The sequence below is a fragment of the Aspergillus aculeatinus genome, assembly GCF_003184765.1.
Source record: "Aspergillus aculeatinus CBS 121060 unplaced genomic scaffold BO66scaffold_44, whole genome shotgun sequence".
NCBI lineage: Eukaryota > Fungi > Ascomycota > Eurotiomycetes > Eurotiales > Aspergillaceae > Aspergillus > Aspergillus aculeatinus.
In genome coordinates, this window is record NW_020291513.1 from 277,371 (window position 1) to 295,449 (window position 18,079).

Sequence of the window (18,079 nt, forward strand, 5' to 3'; positions counted from 1 at the left end):
ATTATTATTCATTATTTCTTGTCGGTTTGATTATTATTACCATCATCCATCCTGCAAACTTCCCACTTCCCACTACTGATCATTCTTCTTATTCCCAGTGAATCACCGAAGTCCGGGGCAGCTCAGACATTTTAATCTATCTGACCTACTTAATTACGATGATGCTAATTTGTTGTTAGTCTCCGGCCGGGGACGGGAACCCAGAAATGATTAAGACCAGATTCGAGACCTTCGGCTCCCTGAGTCGTAGGGAGCGCTATACCTACCCTCCTGGGCCTTTTTCTCGTCCAAAGTGACGGAAAGGAGTGGAGTTGTACCAGAGAAAATGGGAAGAGCATCAATCAGTCAGTTCGCGCTCCACATCTCAACATGCAACTGGGGTCGAAAGGACGTGTCTAGAATTTTTCTTCTCTGGTTGCCCGTTCGGAGGCACTGCTCACTACACACTACACAGTATATCTGAGTCTGAGACAGATGATGTACGCCTTTTTTACGGGGGGACAACAAAAGTAACGGCCAGTATTGTATGTATTAGGGTTTACATTATACTGGCAGCAGTGCAAATACCTAAGGTACCTACCTACGTTACGGAGTACCGATATCCCCTTTTAGACAATCCGTCATTGCTTGTTGTGATTGATAGGAGATAGGTACTAGGTACGGGGTACGGAGTAGTCTCCCAGCAGTTGTATGGGTTGGACAAGGGACAACAAGAAGCCTGGCAGTTTGTCCTCCCACGGCGCTGGGATTATGATTGGAATGTTGACCGCCCGATTACTTTTAGTATGTAGTAGTTAGTAGGTGCAGTGGCACTGCTATACTACCTAACTTAGGACTCAGGAGTCTAGGACTACCCTGTCTACTCCGTAAGTCAGTACCGTAGTTTTTAATACCAGCTGCTGCCATCTGTGGCTGGACCCGTTGTTGTAAAAATCATACAGAACGACGGGCCGTTTTAGCACTCGCTTCAATAATCAATCGCTTGCTTCCCTCCTCCACCGTTCAGTCTAGTCTAACGTTACCGGCTGCTGCTACTGCTACTGCTGCTGCTGCTGCTGCTCTTGCTGCTGCTGTTGCTGCTCCTCCCCCCTCCTCTCTCCCTCCACCTCGCTCTCGAATCGCCCACCTCCCCCCCTTCTAACCCCCCAACCCCCCAACCCCCCCTCTCCCTCTTCCTCTCTACACCGTCATCGCTGGCCGTCCTTCTCGGTGACTGTTATGTTATTACTTTTCTTGGTACTGCAGATCTGTGTGCTGAGCTGTCGGTTATCTGCAGTGCATCCTGCATTCAACAGAATTAAATTCCATCACTGACGTTTTGTTGTTCTTGATACTTTTTTTATTTCACCGATTTTTTTGGGGAATCATTCCGTGAGGTTTCTGTTACCATACCAAACCTTTCTTTCTCTTTTGTCTGCGTTGTCTGATCTCCCTCTCTCCTTTTACCCGTTACCACCACCACCGACAAGTCAGACAGAAACAGACACAGAGACAAGACAGGTCAGTCAACCTCAGTCACCGCCTAGTTAATGCTCTCTCTCCACGTGCTAACTACTGGTTGACGGTAACCCGCGGCAGCTTCTTTCGCGCCCTCCCTTGCGTCTGTCCAAGTATTCTGGATCCCTCTCACATATCTGATTCCTCCGTCGCTGCTCCATCAGAATTCACAACCCCCCCCCCTCCTTCTCCCCGTTGGGGCTATCGATCTGACCGTGCAGCATTGCACCCACCCCTCCCCTCCCCGCCAGAAGTCCCCATTCGACACCTATCGTCGACAAAAGGTGATCGGTAGTGAAGAAGCACAGTGCGCACCGCCTCACTCAGTGGCTTCCCCTCTTCCTCCAATCAAACCTCAGTCTTGGTCGCTCAACCCTGCTGCCACCAGTCGCTCGAACTGTCACTCCACCTCTCCCTCCCTCCCCCCCCTAAACCGCACGTCATGAATCACGATAGTTTCTCTTCCCTAAAATTTCGACGGTCGTCAAGCAAGCTTCACAAAGACCCTCCAAGCTTCACGTCCCGCATCTTGAAGAGTCAGCAGAGCAACACCTCCCTCAAACGTCACCCCTCAGCCCCCGTCTACCCTCGTTCCGCTGCCGCTGCCGGAGGTCGAGAGCACACTCGGACGAGATCGAACGCATACGGATCATCCTCATCCTCCCTCGAGCAGAACAGCGGCAATCCTTCTCCAGCACACTCCGGCAACGAGTCGGGCTATTTTCCGACCAGCAATAATTCCTTCAAGTCCCGCCCTCCCCCCGCCGGCCGATTTTCTCTCAGTGAGCAGAGCTCAGATGAACTGATTGGCACCCCATTTGATAGTCGGGGCATGCTCAGCTCTTTGAAAGAGAATTCGACCGAGTCTGATCCCATTTCCGAAAAGCCCCCGACCTTGCGGTCGGCCACAAGCCCTGAAACCCGAGGATTAAGACAGTCGGCTAGCCTGGCTACCTTACAGAGCCGAATGGAGACGTTTGTGCACAGGGCGACCGACAATGACCGCTCGGTAAATCCGAAGCGTCTCTCCGACGAGGGTAACACAACGACCAGGCCATTTGCGGGCAGAAGCAAGAAGAGCAGTTTTTCCAGCTTTGTCAACAGTATGCTCGGCTCCCCACGAGGCATCAAAATCTCCGCCCCGGAGAACCCCGTCCACGTCACTCATGTCGGCTACGATAACCAGACCGGCCAGTTTACTGGTCTCCCGAAAGAATGGCAACGATTATTACAGGAGAGCGGTATCTCTAAGAAGGAGCAGGAAGAGCACCCCCAGACCATGGTTGATATCATGAGATTCTATGAGAAGAATGCCCGGGGTGATGATGAGGTTTGGCACAAATTTGACCATGCATACCCGCAACACCAGTCAGCAGCCAGTCCGGCCTCCGGCACGGGTTCCTATGGTCCTGGCGCGCAGCGAGTCTCCCCCCCAACAAGTCCTCGATTCCCTCAGAACCATGAAGGCAGCTTCGAAAACCCCCGGGCGCCACCTCCGATTCCTCGCGGTGCTCCTGCAGCAGGCCAAGCCATGTCACCATCGGTGGGTGGATTCGTTCCCAACCGGGCCCCGCCAAAGCCCCCAAGCACAGGCACGATCACCCCAGCTCGCCCCGCTCCTCAACCTCCTTCCGCCGCTACCTACGCTGCAGCACCGGTCCGCGCAGCTCAGGATGCTTATGCTCAGGCCTATGCAACACCCCCAATTCCGGAGGCAGAGCCCTTACCCAAGGAACAACACCCGCTCAGCAGATCCAACTCCAAGGCAAATGGTACGCCCGTGCCCTGGACAACGCCATCTCCGGCTCAGTATCAGCAACAACAGGAGCAAGCCATGGCTGCAGCCCAGCAGGCGATTGTCAGTAAACAGCTTGAGCGGAGCCGCAGTCAGCGTCAGCAGCAGGCCGCTCAGAAGCAAGCATCGCAGCAAGCACCTCCTCAGCACATTACTCCCGTGGAAGAGACGTCTGCTTCGATGCAGCAGGCACGTGCTGCTCCGGCTGCCGCTGCCGCTGCCGCTGCCGCTGCCGTCGGCGCCGCCCCCGCTGCTCGTCCTCGGCAACGGGCCCGCCAGAGTAACATCATGGACGTTCGACAACGACTACTCGCGATTTGCACTCCCGGCGACCCGACTAAGCTTTATCACCACCTTAACAAGATTGGCCAGGGAGCATCGGGCGGCGTTTTCACTGCGTATGAAAATAACTCCAATAGTTGTGTCGCTATCAAGCAGATGAATCTGGACTTGCAGCCCAAGAAAGATCTTATCATCAACGAAATCTTGGTCATGAAGGACAGCAAACACAAGAACATCGTCAACTTCCTGGACAGTTATCTTCACGGTCTGGACCTATGGGTGGTGATGGAATATATGGAAGGTGGCAGCTTGACAGATGTGGTCACGTTCAACATCATGAGTGAAGGGCAGATTGCTGCCGTGTGCAGAGAGGTAAGCTACAACGTCTGTTGCTAGTCGTTGTTTCAAAGGCTGACATCTGTAAGACTCTGAGTGGTCTGCAGCATCTTCACTCCAAAGGTGTCATCCACCGTGATATCAAGTCGGACAACATTCTGCTATCTTTGGATGGCAACATCAAATTGAGTAAGTTGTTTCTTCCATGTTTGGTGTTAACCGGACGATCTGTCTAACTTTGCTTCTAGCCGATTTCGGTTTCTGTGCCCAGATCAACGACTCGCACAACAAGCGAAACACTATGGTGGGCACGCCGTATTGGATGGCACCAGAAGTCGTTACCCGAAAGGAGTATGGCCGCAAGGTCGATATCTGGAGTCTCGGAATCATGGCAATTGAGATGATTGAGGGCGAGCCCCCTTATTTGACCGAGTCGCCTCTGCGAGCGCTGTACTTGATCGCAACCAACGGAACGCCCACGATCAAGGACGAACACAACCTGTCTCCTGTCTTCCGGGACTTCCTGCACCTTGCACTCAAGGTGGACCCCGAGAAGAGAGCGTCTGCTCATGACCTGCTTAAAGTATGTCGAATGTTTTTTCTCCGGCTGTTTGAGCCCTTGCTAATTGAGTGTCAGCATCCGTTCATGTCCCTCTGCGCCCCTCTGTCACATCTGTCGCCGCTGGTGAAGGCTGCGCGAGCCAACCGAGCGCAAGAAAAGGCTCAAAAGGGGGGTGCCTAGGTACCGTGACTTTTCACTGTTACTATATACGTCGATATCTTCTGTCTTCTCTCTCTCAGATACCCATGACTCCCGATGTTTTCATATTTGCTGGACATCTTATGCTGGCATCGCATAATGACCAACGCCTTGTTCATCCTTCTCTGTTTCTTCCTACGGATCTGCCTTGATTTTCTAGACGGCGATGGATTCTTCTTGTGATGATCTTTCTTTCATCCTACCTTTTGTTGCGGTGCTTGTGGAGCTGGAGGTCTGGACCCTTCGCCCATCGAACACATGCACATGTACCTCGACGGCATGGCTGGTCTTCCCAGGTCAGCCAGTGGAAAGGTGGAAAAATTGTTTGTAAATTTCTCTACTTCCGGCATTTGTCCTTGTGCGAAATTCATACTAGTGAACTTACCGGGTTGCTTCTCCAACTACGGTTCGAGTCGAATATGTCGTTGTGCCACATTCCGAGTGACCAGTCTGCACTTGCATGTACTAGCAGCGTCTTCCCGTTTCCATATCGATGCGATGGTGCCCTCGGGGTTTTCTTGCTTTCGCGCAGGCCGGTGATGATTTATGAGGCATTTTCTGGCATCCATTCTTCATGACAAAAGAACAAAAGCATGAACTCGATTCGATTTGTTTGATCTGCTTTGTGATTCTGTTCAGATAGCGACAGTCCCTACTGCTGCTTCGGCTGGCTTCCAAGCCATATTACCCTCGGAAACCCGAGATAACTTTGCTACGGCTCCTTTTGTACCGTTCTACGTGGGGTGAATAATAATGGATTGTGTTCATAGAGTTCAGTGCCATATGTGGACTGAGGGTGTTTTGTTTTTAGTCTGGATCTTCTTTGTAGTACTTCGTACTTGGTACTAGTACTACTACCTAGGTAGTAGCATAACTTATCCATACTGGTATCGTCATCGGGAGCTCAGGGCAGTACCAGGACCGCACTAGACCCGATTAGGCGACAGCTCTCCGCCCTGGGGCGGCGCGATCCCTCCGTCGTCACCTGCTGAGCATTCATCAGGTTGCAGCCTTCGTGCTTGTGCTTCCAGTTCTCACTTTGTTCCCCCGTTCTTGTCCTGCTCACCTAACAGTGGTGTTCATAATTTCTTACAGTGCTCATACTTGCAGTGTTGGTACATACATCTACTACACCTCCTGGCTCCAACCACTGCTACCGCTTTCTCGTCACCCCCCTAATTCATACCTACTACGTATTTACAACACTTCCGCAACTGCATCATCGAGGCTGTACCTCCCCGCAATTGGGTATTCGGACTCCAGTAAACGAGCAAAGCCACTCGCTCCACCGAAACCACGAGTCATTTCCTTGACACTACTTCCACCACCACTACTACTTCATTCACTTCATCTCGTTTCCTTGTGGCGCAAGCGCTGCCTTCATACCCTTCCACTCGCTACTCGAACGGCGCATCCCCGCCACTTCTCCTACCTCTCTCCGATCGCCTCACCGTGGTGCTCTGAGGCACAACACTCAAAATGTTCCGCGCACAGCAGAACGCTTTCGACGACGCAGTCGGTCAGTAACAGCCTGTCCGATTCACTCTCACTTTGCCTTTCATTACACCCACCTACCTCGCTTAAGCCCTCTCTGATCGATGTCGCTGACGTATACAACTTCCCGCAATAGCCAAGGCGACCGACGAGAACCTGACCGCCGAAAACTGGGAGTATATTCTGGTACGCTTTTCTCCGGCAACACGCTAGATTATTTTGTCTCCCGGGAGGTTTTCTGACAATCTGGCGCATAGGATGTTTGTGACAAGGTCGCTGCGGAGGAGTCTGGGTATGGTTCCGCTTCTTTTTCCCTCCTAGTTGTGTTCTCGAAGAGGGATTGGGGCTGACGAGTGGGTTGGGGGTGACTGTTTAGTGCGAAGGATGCCGTGGCCGCTTTGATCAAGAGGCTTGCGCATAGAAATGCCAATGTGCAGTTATATACTTTGGAGGTTCGCGGTCCTTGACACGGTTGATTCTGCTGAGTGGTGGGAGGGCTTGATCGGTCGAGCCATACAATGCTGACGCTTGTATTGCTCGAATTTTTTAGTTGGCGAACGCTTTGGCGCAGAATTGTGGGCCGAAGATTCACCGTGAACTTGCGTCGAGAAGTTTCACAGATGCCCTGCTACGTCTAGCGGGCGATCGGGTGAGTTACATCGCAGGTTTGCTGTGTATCGCTGGAAAAGTTACTGATGAGTTTGGCGCGCCCGACAGAACACACATCAACAGGTCAAAGCGAAGATCTTGGAGCGCATGCACGATTGGACGGAGATGTTTGCTAGTAATCCCGATTTCGGGATCATGGAGCAGGCGTACATGAAGTTGAAGACTCAGAGTAAGTCAGGGGAAACTAGTCGGGATGACGTGGAGGCTTATATGGGCTTTGGCTCTAGATCCGAACTTGCAACCTCCTTCGAAACCAGGCAAGAGAGAGATCACCGAGGCAGATCGCCAGAAGGAAGAAGAGGAGTTACAGATGGCGCTTGCGCTCTCGATCAGGGAGAAGCCCTCCGCGGCTCCTCAGACCCAGCCGCAAGCCAGCAGCTCCAGTGCCGCAGCCCCCGTCACTGAGTCTCCGGTGGCCGCTCCAGCCCAGCCTGTTCCCTCCGGAACCTCCGCGGCCACGGTGTCGCGGGTACGGGCACTATTTGATTTCCAGCCCTCCGAGCCCGGTGAATTGCAGTTCCGCAAGGGAGATGTTATTGCTGTTCTGGAATCGGTCTACAAGGATTGGTGGAAGGGTTCCCTGAGGGGCCAGACGGGAATTTTCCCTCTCAACTATGTCGAGAAGTTGCCCGACCCTACGGTCGAGGAGTTGCAGCGCGAAGCTCAGATGGAGGGGGAGGTCTTCGGGCAGATCAAGAACGTCGAGAAGCTCCTCACACTTCTGAGCACTCGTAGTTCCGAGCTCAATGTGCAGGACAATGAGGAAATTACGACTCTATACCACTCGACCTTGGCAATCCGGCCGAAGTTGATCGAGCTCATTGGCAAATACTCCCAGAAGAAGGGTAGGTGTTCTTGCACCCGGTGTTTGGCATTTGCACTTGCTGATTGGACTATAGATGAGTTTACGCAGCTCAATGAGAAGTTCATCAAAGCCCGCCGCGACTACGAATCGCTCTTGGAGGCGTCGATGTCCCACCCTGCACAACCCCAGTATGGACGGCCGGCTCAAGCTCCATACGGATATCCAGCTCCAGTAGGATATCCGCAAGCCCCGCCCCAGGCTGACCCTCAGCGATACTTCAGTCCTCGTCCTTCAGGTTCGCCTATTACTTCCCCCATCGGGTGATTCCGCCATCTAACATGAGAACAGAAGCCCAACCTGCGCAGTCCACTCCTACCCCTTACTATGGAGGAGAACAAGCTCACGCGTACCCTCCCACTTCACAATCCCCTGATCCGCGTGTCACACCTCCCGCGGGCGCCCCGTATCAGCAACAGCAGCGCCAGTCCTCGAATGAGTTCTACCAGCCCACACACCACCGCCCCGAGTCGACATATGACAATCCCCAAGAATTGGGCACTTCTGTCTACGACTCTCCTGTCGAACATCGCCCTCAGTATCCCGGACAAGTCCTACCGCCAACTTCTGCGCAGCCACCTTTCCCGGCTCAGCAACAGCAACAACAGCAGCAGCAGCCGGAGTTCCCACCATCTTCTTACCCTCCTGAAGACGCCAACCGACCTCCAGCCGGAGCCAGCGCCCCCCACCACCAAGCACAGCCCCCCTATCCCACCCATCAACCAGCTCCGATGCACCAGCCTCCTCCAGTGGCAGGCACAGCATCCACTCCCACACCTTACCCTTCTCTGACCCCCGGCGGAGGCTCTTACCAGGCATACAGCCCCTCGCAAACCGATGTGTCCAACCCTGCTTCGTACTACCGGTAAAGCATGTTTGATATTGAGTTGACGGACTGTTGTGGTATGGGAGGTTTTCTCCTCCTGGTGTTCCTTGCTTGTTGATCAGGCTCGAGATCGGGTAATGGAGAGGCGGTTTGGAACTGTTCCAGTAGTATGAGCTTTAGCAAGAAGATGTTTGAGCTTTTCCAGTTTCATACCACTTTGTGTTCCATAGCGTTTGTTTTCTGTTGTTGCAAATGATTTTCCATTTGGTTTTGATGATCGTGGCTGTTTTTATGGAAGAATGACCCAACATGTCACGTAGCATGTAGAGGGTGGAATTCTGGTCATCGCTCTACATCTCGGTATGGATTATTAGTGACGCAGATCTTAGGTTAGTAGTCTATCCGATCAGGTCAATCGGGATGTAGCTCAGGAGTGGCCCAATCAAGTCCAAACGCGCGACACTGCATCAATCCATAAGTGCACTACAGCTAACCACTTAAGGCTCAGTGCTTACGCACTTGAAGGTGGAAGAGAAGCTACCTAACCTTTGGAGCCTTCTTAATTTCACCACCTTAACGGCCTCAACAATCATCATGGTCAAGAAAGCTGAGTTACGGCGGAGTTGCACCTTCTGTCGCGCCCGCAAGATCGCCTGTTCTGGCGAGCGCATTTGCACGGCATGTCGCGATCGATCTATTGAATGTGTTTATGGCCTAGAGGGGACCAAGGGCCGTCCTCGCCTGGGTAAAACCTCGCCAGGTATACCTGCTGCTGCTGCTGCTGCTGCTGCTGCTTCTCCTGCTCCTACTACGGCTGCTGCTGCTGCTGTTACCACCACTACCACCAGCCTGGCAGCAGAACTGGATGTCATGTTTCGCGAGAACTTCAGTGATGATGACTCCACTGCCCCTGCTCCATCGAATATATTCCAAGACCGGGTAGCCACCTTTAATAGGCGTCTTATGGCAGGGAGGACCAACAGCCCTCAGCGCTCTGCCTCCGCTCCGATAGGGAGTATCAGTTACTCGGGCTTTTTAGCTCTGGTCATGCAAGAGTTGATTGAAACTGTCGCCGTCAAATTCAGCAACCTAGGCTGCCATCCCTTCTTCGGACCCGGGGAGAGTTTTTATCACGCCTCCATGCTGCAGGACACAATCAAGGCGATGTTCGATAGTCCCCCGGCCTCCTCCTCAGACCTGGATATATGGGATGACTATAACCCGCATCTCACCTCCCAGTATCTCGAGGTCTGGTTCAGTAATCATCCCTTATCAATCCTCATCTCCAAGTCACTTCTTCTCCGCGACCTGCGCAGCCAGAAGGCCAATCGGATATTGTTGGCGATCCTGCTGGCGGACGCCCATCACTTTGCCGAGGAATCTGGCAAGGGAGATCGCCTGGTGCAGTGGGCCATCGCGCAATTACCCAGTGTTCCTGCAGGGAAGGGGGATCTCACCACCGCGCAGAGTCTCCTACTTCTGGGCTGGTACCATGCCTGCCGCGGGCACTCGCGCCGGGCATTATGCTATGTGGGATACGCAGGCCGTATCATCACGACGTTGAAGTGCCAGCTGTCAGAGTCGTCTTCAGCCGGGCAGACGCACATCAATGGTGTTGATCACGGCGCAGTCGAGGCAGAGCTGATTCACAACATATGCTGGGTGATCTTGGCCCTCACGCTATGGTCGTATCTCCAGATGGATATGCCTTTGGTAGATCTCCTGCCCGCGCGGCTCATGCAGGTACTCCCTGCCTTTTCAGAGGCCGAGTCGATGCTGCTCCAACTCGATCGAGCAACCGAGAACCTCTCTACCCTGAAATCGCAGTTCTCTTCCTTGCAGTCGGTGTGGCTGCTGGCACATGTCACCTCTTTGAGCGCGCGTCTGTACGCCGTCTATCCACGACCCCAAAGCAGCCCGCCGGTGCCGCAACCGTGGCAAGAGTCGATACTGCACCGGCTCGATCGCCTCCTGCACCAAGGCCGCAGTCTGGCGCAGGTTTGCGCGGGGGCCCGTAACGCCCTACTGGACGTCGTTGCGACGGTGCAGCACGAATCGGGTGATAGCTGGGGTGGTCCGATACTGCGTGTTTTCTACCAGGCTGTTGCTTTGCATCTACTCTTCCCACGAAAAGAGATGGGGAACGACACCGCACAGGTTCTTGTCCTCAGCGAGTCGCTCTTTGAACGGCTCACAACCTCTATGCATGATTTGAAGCAGCTGTTCCCCGCGGTTCAAGCCCTCTCGCAACATCACTTTGGCCACGCAGTTAGCACGGACTCCGCCTCGCTTCATTTCTACATGCTTGGCCTGGATGCTGTCAGTCGAGCTCTCATGTATATCCTCACTCTCTGGGACCGTGCCACGACGGTGGATCAGCAGCTCTGGCGGGATAGGCTTCTCAGGCTTTTAGAAGGGGGGCTGATGATGCAAGAGCTCTTCGATCACGAGACTCTCTTGAAGGATTGCCGATGGCGCGCAGTAAACCGTCAGCTCAAGACCGCTTGCAGCAGACTCGAGGGGGTGATTTCCAGCTTCCGAGATCAGTCCTACCACAGCTTTTCTGGTGCATTGGACCTCAATCTGCCTTTGCAGCAGATACCGGCCGCGAGCGATCTTGCCACAGCGCCGATGTCTTCGTGCTCGTCGCTCGTGCCCGTCGCCCATGATGCGGACTTCGAGTGGCTGGACTTGCAAGACGTCACGAGCCCCCCAACCACGGCGTCCGACTTGCGAGACTTCGCCCTCGCATCGTTGGCCAACCCCGTCCCCGTTCTGTCATTGAATCCGCTTGACTCCCTGCCCGGCGTGACTGGGCCATCCTGTCTGGTTCAACCAGGCCAGACTGCTATGCCATTTAGCTTGTCATGGGACGATGCAATCATGAATTCTGTATCTCAACCGGTGAGCGTCATGCCATCGCCGTCGTCGGTCTCGCTGGGTGGTCTTGGTCCGAGCAGCCAGGAGAGCCAGAGGAAGCGATCGTCGAACGCTCTCAGCGGTGTGGAGGAGGGGGGTGCGTTGGGGATGAGCCGGGTAGAGGAACCGAAGACGAAGCGATTAAGGGAGTTGCGCTCACATAGCGCCTCTCATTGAGCAGGCGTGTATTGGATGGTGTTGTCGGTGTAGATGTCTGTCCTCGGTATTAGTTGCTGAGGAGGTTGTAAGCTGACGCTGCTCGGACTTTGTATGGGTTGTTTTTCCATGGCTGATTAAACCTCCGTCGCGCCACGGAGATCCGGCGGGATATCGTATACAGGTATGTATACGTATATACCTATTCATCCCCAGCCACAGCATCGGCAACCGTACTTCGTACATGGATTGTGTGTGCTCTTTCTACTCGAGAATCCAAAACAAAGGACTGCTAGGAATTGGTGGTATGCAACTTGCACTGCAACCGATAGCCCTGAAGCTTGACCCAACCCAAGTAAGGCTCCTGCGGCATTTGCTTCTAGTTTAGAGACTTAATCAAGCTTGTTTAGGGCAAACAAAAATCTACACGTAGCGCATGTTGTGGGCATCAGCATCGATTGCTCCTTGATATACCGTCTTATCACAAGGCCAGTAAGCACGCCATTAGCGCTGCTTACAGCGATAGCTAGCTTGCAGTAAGCTGTGCACCCTGGTCATCTCAGTCAATCAGTCCTTCGAGTACCTACATTCCCATCACTCTCATTGCTACCACCACCCTCAACATACAAGATAGAAAGCCATGCCCCCATTCTACGCCCCCGAAACCCCCGATCGCATCAAAAACGCCACCGTACACCCCTCCTCCCTAGCTATCCAAACACTCCCAAATACTAACAACACAATAAGGGCCTCCACCTCATCACCGCCCTAACCCCCAACGGCCGCAAAGCCCACATCTACCTCGAGGAGCTGAAAGAAACCTACGGCCTCCCCTTCACCATCAGCCTCATCGACCTCGACACGAACGAGCAGAAGAAACCATGGTTTCTGCGCTTGAATCCGAATGGCCAGCTTGCTTGCTTGCTTGTTTGCCTTTGCCCTGCCCCAACCCCCAACAATCCCAAAACTCCACATGCACCAGGCACTGCACTGCATGCAACAAGCAAAGTCCCCTAACCTCATCCTTAATTCTGCGTGAGATAGGCCGCATCCCCCTCCTAATCGACAACACCACCACCCCGCACCCACACGTCGTCATGGAGTCCTCCGCTATCCTGCTGTACCTGTTCCATCAGGTCGATCATTCCCAGAAGTTTGGGTTCGCGGATCCGCAGCAGCAGAGTCAGCTGCTGCAGTGGCTGGTCTTCTGGGGTGCGTCGGGGCAGATGGTTCAGGGGCAGTGGAATTATTTCCGGCGGAACCAGGTCGAGAATGATCGTGAGTGTTTCGCCCTGACCCTTGAAATCGGGGGGTTCGGCTCGACGGCTTGGGCTCTAATGCTGGCCCTAGACGCGAAGAAGCGATTCCACGATGAGTTACTCCGCGTGTTTCACGTCCTCGAAGCGCATCTCGCTGGACGGTATGCGGATCCCGGACTGGGAAGGGAGTACCTGGCGGGCCAGGGGAGGGGGAAGTATACGTTGGCGGATATGAATGCTTGGCCGTGGGTGAGGAATTTTAGGGCTGTTGGGCTGGAGGAGGAGGAGTTGGACAGGTTGCCTGCGCTTGCGGCGTGGGTGGATAGGGTTGGCGGGCGGGCGGCGGTGCAGAGGGGCGCGTTTGGGGAGGCGTATGATGAGGAGGCGTCACCTGAGTTGGTTATTCGGACGTGATCTACACTGTAGGCTTGGGAGGTGGTTATCATTCTTGCTAGTAGCGAGATGGTGGGCTGCGTGGCGATGGTTACAGTATACCGCCCTTATCCAGCTATATGTATGCACGTTGAAGTTATACATGTTGTGTTAATTCGGTTTGCCTGTAGCTGTATATGACCGATGTAACCTTTTATACATTGTATACACACAGGTATGCCAGGAATTGCTCTAATGTGTACAACGTACAGAGCAGCTTTTTATACTGTTTTCTACTACGGCTTTGTGGTGGGATTGCTTCGGTTTATACACTAACTTATCTCATGGCTCAATATATCGTCACTGAGAATTCGCGGAGGATGTCATGTCAGTATGCAGTACTTACTGGATATGTCCCGAGAACATAGTAAATATTTGATCACATCTCGAGGTGACTCACTGATGAGATATGGATGATGCTGCTGCTGCTGCTGCCAATAAGTTACTCTTTATTCCTCGTCCCGCCTGCCTCGCTCACGTGATGATGTGTTGGTCTCCCTCACCCTCCATTGCCGTTCTCAAGACCTCGTCAAATCCGCTCGACCCCAGAGGCACTTCGTCTCTTAAGTCGCCGTTGATTAAGAGAGCCTGCGAGCTGCTCGACAGACTCGACGCGACATTCTTCCCCTGCGCCTTGTGTCACGACACCCCAGATTCTCAACCTTTACCACCATCCACCACCACCACCAAAGCTCTATCCCCCGCACTCGCGCTTCCGCCGAACCATGCACCTTGTCGCCTGTTCCCAGATGGACATCCCCCAAACCTACTGCTGAACATCCCGACCCAGCTCAAACCTCCCCCAAACATCCTTAAGCCCGGGTATCTGCCCGGGTGCCATGTCAAGCCATGGAAGCTGATTGGGATGAATTGTCGCGCATACCCGTGCCCCCTCCAAGTCCGCACGGGTTGCCGACGGTCGCGACCACAATAGCCTTTGACGATGTGATGGAACTTCTGTGGGCCGGAAATGAATATGTACGCCCGATCGACCCTTGACATACCGCTGGCGATACTGATCTAGCTTCTGGCTGCTTAGGGCCGAATTACCTCCTTCTACGGTCCCGAAATGCAGAGGTATACCTCTGTTCGGGCACATCCTGTGTCCGAAGGCGCGGTGCGACAGATCCTCTTCCATGAGAGAGGCGTATTATCGATTTCCTCGAAGAGTGCACACATGATCACCCGACGCGGCCTGACGCAGTGGCACATCGCCCACGAAGAGATGACCGACCTTCGCTGCATGAGTTTCACCGCACAAACGAACCGGATCATCGTGGCCGGATGCCAGAAAGTCATGTTCACCATCGATATCGACAAGGGGATTATTGTCGACAAGTTGCCGACGGATTACAACTACACCATGATGAAGAAGAGCCGGTATCTCTGCGCGGCCACCGACACCGGCTCCGTCAACGCGCTGAGTCTGAATGACTTCAGCGTCGTCAAGTCGTGGAAAGCCCACGGCACCGCCGTCAACGACATGGATGCGCGGAACGATCTGCTGGTCACCTGCGGCTTCTCGGTCCGACACCTGGGGGCCCCGATCGTGGACCCCCTCGCCAATGTCTACGACCTGAAGACCCTCTCCCCGTTACCCCCGATCCCCTTCCACGCGGGTGCCGCCTACGTGCGCATGCACCCGAAGCTGCACACGACGAGCTTTGTCGCCTCCCAGACGGGCCAGCTGCAGGTCGTGGATCTGATGAACCCCAATGCGATCAACCTGCGGCAGGCGAATGTTTCTTTCATGCTGGGCATCGACCTCTCGCCGTCGGGAGAAGCGCTCGCCATCAATGATGCGGAGTGCCAGATTCATCTGTGGGGCTCCCCGGCGAAGGTGCATTTCAACGAGATGAGCAAGGAAACCGAGTTTGCCGATGTCACGCCGCGGGCGCCGCCGGTCGACTGGTCTCCGGAAACGCCCCTGAATATGATCGGGATGCCTTATTACCACGACCGGCTGTTCTCAGCGTGGCCGAGTCATCTCGTTTTCGAGGTCGGTAGTCCCCCGGCCCCCGTCGACCAGGCTTTGCTCGCCTACCTACGCCCGGCCGAGATCGGCCATTATGCGGCGAACCCGAAGAAGACGCGGCGGTATCAGGTGGAGAACACCCGCGCACTATCTACAGCGGACACGGCTCTCATCGCTCCCAAATTCTTGAGTGAGAAGGCCAGGGAGCAGAGCAAGGTCAAGTCCGATGGTTCCGTCAGCGACACCACGGAGGCCTTGGCTGGTGCGAAGCTCAACGGCGAAGCTGAAGATGACCCGCTTCTTAAATACAGTAACGTCGAAATCAAGTACAGTCGATTTGGTGTTGATGACTTCGACTTCCGGTATGTCAGACAAGCATCTCTGGGTACACTCTCATGCAGGACTAACGTAGCTCAGATTTTATAACCAGACGACCTTCTCTGGTCTCGAGACACACATTGCGAATTCCTTTACCAACGCTCTCCTTCAACTCTTCAAGTTCATCCCGATGATTCGCAATGTTGCGCTCCATCACGCTGCTAGCTCTTGCATATTCGAGAGCTGTCTTCTGTGTGAGATGGGTTATCTATTTGATATGCTCGAGAAAGCCAACGGGCAGAATTGCCAGGCGACCAATCTCCTGAAGACCTTCAGTAGCTCTCGTGAAGCGTCCAGTCTGGGTCTATTTGAGGAGAACTTGACGACCAAGTCTCTTTCCACGGCCATCCAAGCGGTCAACAGGTTCTTTTTGACACAAATCTCTCACGACCACCGGATGATCTTACCCAGCTCGGAAGAACTCGATCAGCGACTCAACACCGTTGCCTCTGAGACTATACGATGCATGTGCTGCCAGAACGATATCGTCAGGCCTGGAAATTCCCTGGTCAACGAGCTGGTGTACCCCGCCATTGACCTAAAGCAAATTCGCCGGAACCCTGCCTTCCGCTTTTCCAACATCTTGCGAGCCAGCATAGAGCGAGAAACCCAGAATAGAGGATGGTGCAATTTGTGTCGGCGGTACCAACAAGTGAAGATCCGGAAAAGCATACACCGTATGCCTCCGGTCCTAATGCTCAACGCAGCACTGAGTAACCCCATCTGTCGCCGCCTGTGGGCTATTCCTGGCTGGCTGCCGGAAGAAATCGGAATTGCGGTCGACAATGGCAAGGCTCTGTGCTTTGAGGGCGATGAGCTCAAGTTGCGACTCCAGTCCAAGATGGCTGGGCTTGTGGTGTATGAACTGGTGGGGTTGGTTTGCGAGATCGACATCCCTGAGCATCAGAAAGCTCATCTGGTCTCCTTCATCAATGTCTCCATATCATCACCCGAGGCGGACCCTACGAACAAGTGGCATTTATTCAATGACTTCCTCGTGACGGAGGTTGACAGGGATGAAGCCCTCCGATTCAATCAACCGTGGAAAGTACCATGTGTCTTGGCTTACCAAATCAAGGATGGACGTCATTCCATGGACGACTCCTGGAAGAAATCGCTTGATACCACCCTTTTGTTCCGTGATTGGTCTATGAAGTAAGTTTACCTTCGAATTTTTGGTGGCGCCTCATTCATTAACGCCCCTCTCTAGTGCTGGCCAAGCCGTGGATTCGCGCGTGACACTTACCGAGGAGGAAAAGCCCACTCCGGGCACCCCTGTTGCGCTGGATACGGAGTTCGTCGATCTCGAAAAAGCGGAAATCGATGTCAAGGCAGACGGCTCGCAAGAGGTGGTACGGCCGAACAAGAGTGGCCTGGCTCGGGTGTCTGTTCTCCGAGGCTCCGGGCTTCGCGAGGGCGTTCCGTTCATCGACGATTACATCAACATCAAAGAACCCATTGTGGACTACGTTACGCAGTATTCCGGCATTAAGCCCGGGGACCTCGATCCCCGAACTAGCCCACACAATCTCGTTCCACTGAAAGTGGCATATAAGAAGCTCTGGTTGCTTCTGAATCTAGGCTGTGTGTTTGTCGGGCACGGCCTGGCCTCCGATTTCCGGAAAGTAAACATTCAGGTCCCCAAGAACCAAACGGTGGACACGCAGTATCTGTTCTTCCACCCTGGGAAGAATCGGCGTCTGAGTCTCCGATACCTCGCCTGGGCTGTGTTCAAGGAATTCATTCAAGAAGAGCCCACCGACAACAACAACCAAGGACACGACTCGATCGAGGATGCGCGGATGGCGCTGCGCCTCTGGAAGAAATTCAAGGAGTATGAAGACGCCGGGGTCGTATCCCAGATTCTGGAGGAGATCTTCCGCGAAGGGTCCAAGCTTGGGTTCCGGCCGCCCCCCAGGAACGGCACCACGACCGTCCTTTCTCGTCCCGGTACTGCGGTGACGATGCAGAATGGCAGCGGCCGCAACACTCCCAGCACCCCCGACGTTGGAGTCCCCGCCGGCAGCGCCCCTGCAACCCCGCGGCAAGCGTTTCGACGCTCGATCGCGTTGACTCCGAGTAACGGCAGCTTTGCGAGCCCTGCCGCAAGCGACATTTTTGGTGCCAGCCCGCTGAAGTAGGCAGTCGTCGGCTGTTTGAAGGAAGCGACAACGGTCTTCCAATCAGGACATGTTTGCTTTTGATTACACTTATACCATGCATCGCTTGATAGAAGGCGACCTTGATTGAGGGGACCCAATTGACTGTCGCAGTTGGGTATCGCTGACACATGGCTTGCCATGCTTCGCGCTTTAATCAGAAATAGAAATTACACCTAGATTCAATATTCTCATTGGGGTTTGCTGTAGTGACATGGGTAATTGCTTTTATTAGAACTAAGCGACGTGTCCATCAAACTGGAACATTATTGACGAATAT

At 53.9% G+C, this 18,079-nt stretch overlaps 5 protein-coding genes across 5 annotated transcripts; all 5 read left to right on the forward strand.

Moving 5' to 3' along the window:
* Window positions 1-1,666: 1,666 nt before the first annotated feature.
* pakA (mitogen-activated protein kinase kinase kinase kinase STE20) lies at window positions 1,667-4,752 on the forward strand. The gene is made up of 4 exons (XM_025642220.1): window positions 1,667-3,946; window positions 4,000-4,099; window positions 4,159-4,493; window positions 4,548-4,752. The coding sequence occupies exons 1-4, from the start codon at window positions 1,940-1,942 to the stop codon at window positions 4,650-4,652; spliced, it is 2,547 nt and encodes an 848-aa protein (XP_025501034.1). The 5' UTR covers window positions 1,667-1,939; the 3' UTR covers window positions 4,653-4,752.
* A 938-nt stretch (window positions 4,753-5,690) lies between these two features.
* On the forward strand, window positions 5,691-8,899 carry BO66DRAFT_394013 (ESCRT-0 subunit protein HSE1). The gene is made up of 9 exons (XM_025647887.1): window positions 5,691-6,189; window positions 6,301-6,350; window positions 6,422-6,456; window positions 6,541-6,616; window positions 6,715-6,813; window positions 6,882-7,002; window positions 7,061-7,678; window positions 7,733-7,933; window positions 7,987-8,899. The coding sequence occupies exons 1-9, from the start codon at window positions 6,150-6,152 to the stop codon at window positions 8,562-8,564; spliced, it is 1,818 nt and encodes a 605-aa protein (XP_025501035.1). The 5' UTR covers window positions 5,691-6,149; the 3' UTR covers window positions 8,565-8,899.
* A 216-nt stretch (window positions 8,900-9,115) lies between these two features.
* On the forward strand, window positions 9,116-11,966 carry BO66DRAFT_355397 (Zn(II)2Cys6 transcription factor; the record flags this gene model as incomplete). Its single annotated transcript, XM_025644851.1, has 1 exon — window positions 9,116-11,966. The coding sequence occupies one exon, from the start codon at window positions 9,116-9,118 to the stop codon at window positions 11,615-11,617; it is 2,502 nt and encodes an 833-aa protein (XP_025501036.1). The 3' UTR covers window positions 11,618-11,966.
* A 269-nt stretch (window positions 11,967-12,235) lies between these two features.
* BO66DRAFT_473654 (putative glutathione S-transferase family protein) lies at window positions 12,236-13,269 on the forward strand (the record flags this gene model as incomplete). The annotated part of the gene is made up of 3 exons (XM_025653070.1): window positions 12,236-12,287; window positions 12,344-12,523; window positions 12,601-13,269. Coding segments are annotated over 3 exons (901 nt in total), but the record flags the coding sequence as incomplete, so codon positions are not given.
* Window positions 13,270-13,837: 568 nt separating this feature from the next.
* On the forward strand, window positions 13,838-17,973 carry pan2n2 (poly(A)-specific ribonuclease). The gene is made up of 4 exons (XM_025653071.1): window positions 13,838-14,265; window positions 14,327-15,624; window positions 15,680-16,795; window positions 16,851-17,973. Exons 1-4 carry the CDS (start codon window positions 14,137-14,139, stop codon window positions 17,779-17,781), a joined length of 3,474 nt encoding a protein of 1,157 aa, XP_025501038.1. The 5' UTR covers window positions 13,838-14,136; the 3' UTR covers window positions 17,782-17,973.
* The last annotated feature ends 106 nt before the right edge of the window (window positions 17,974-18,079 follow it).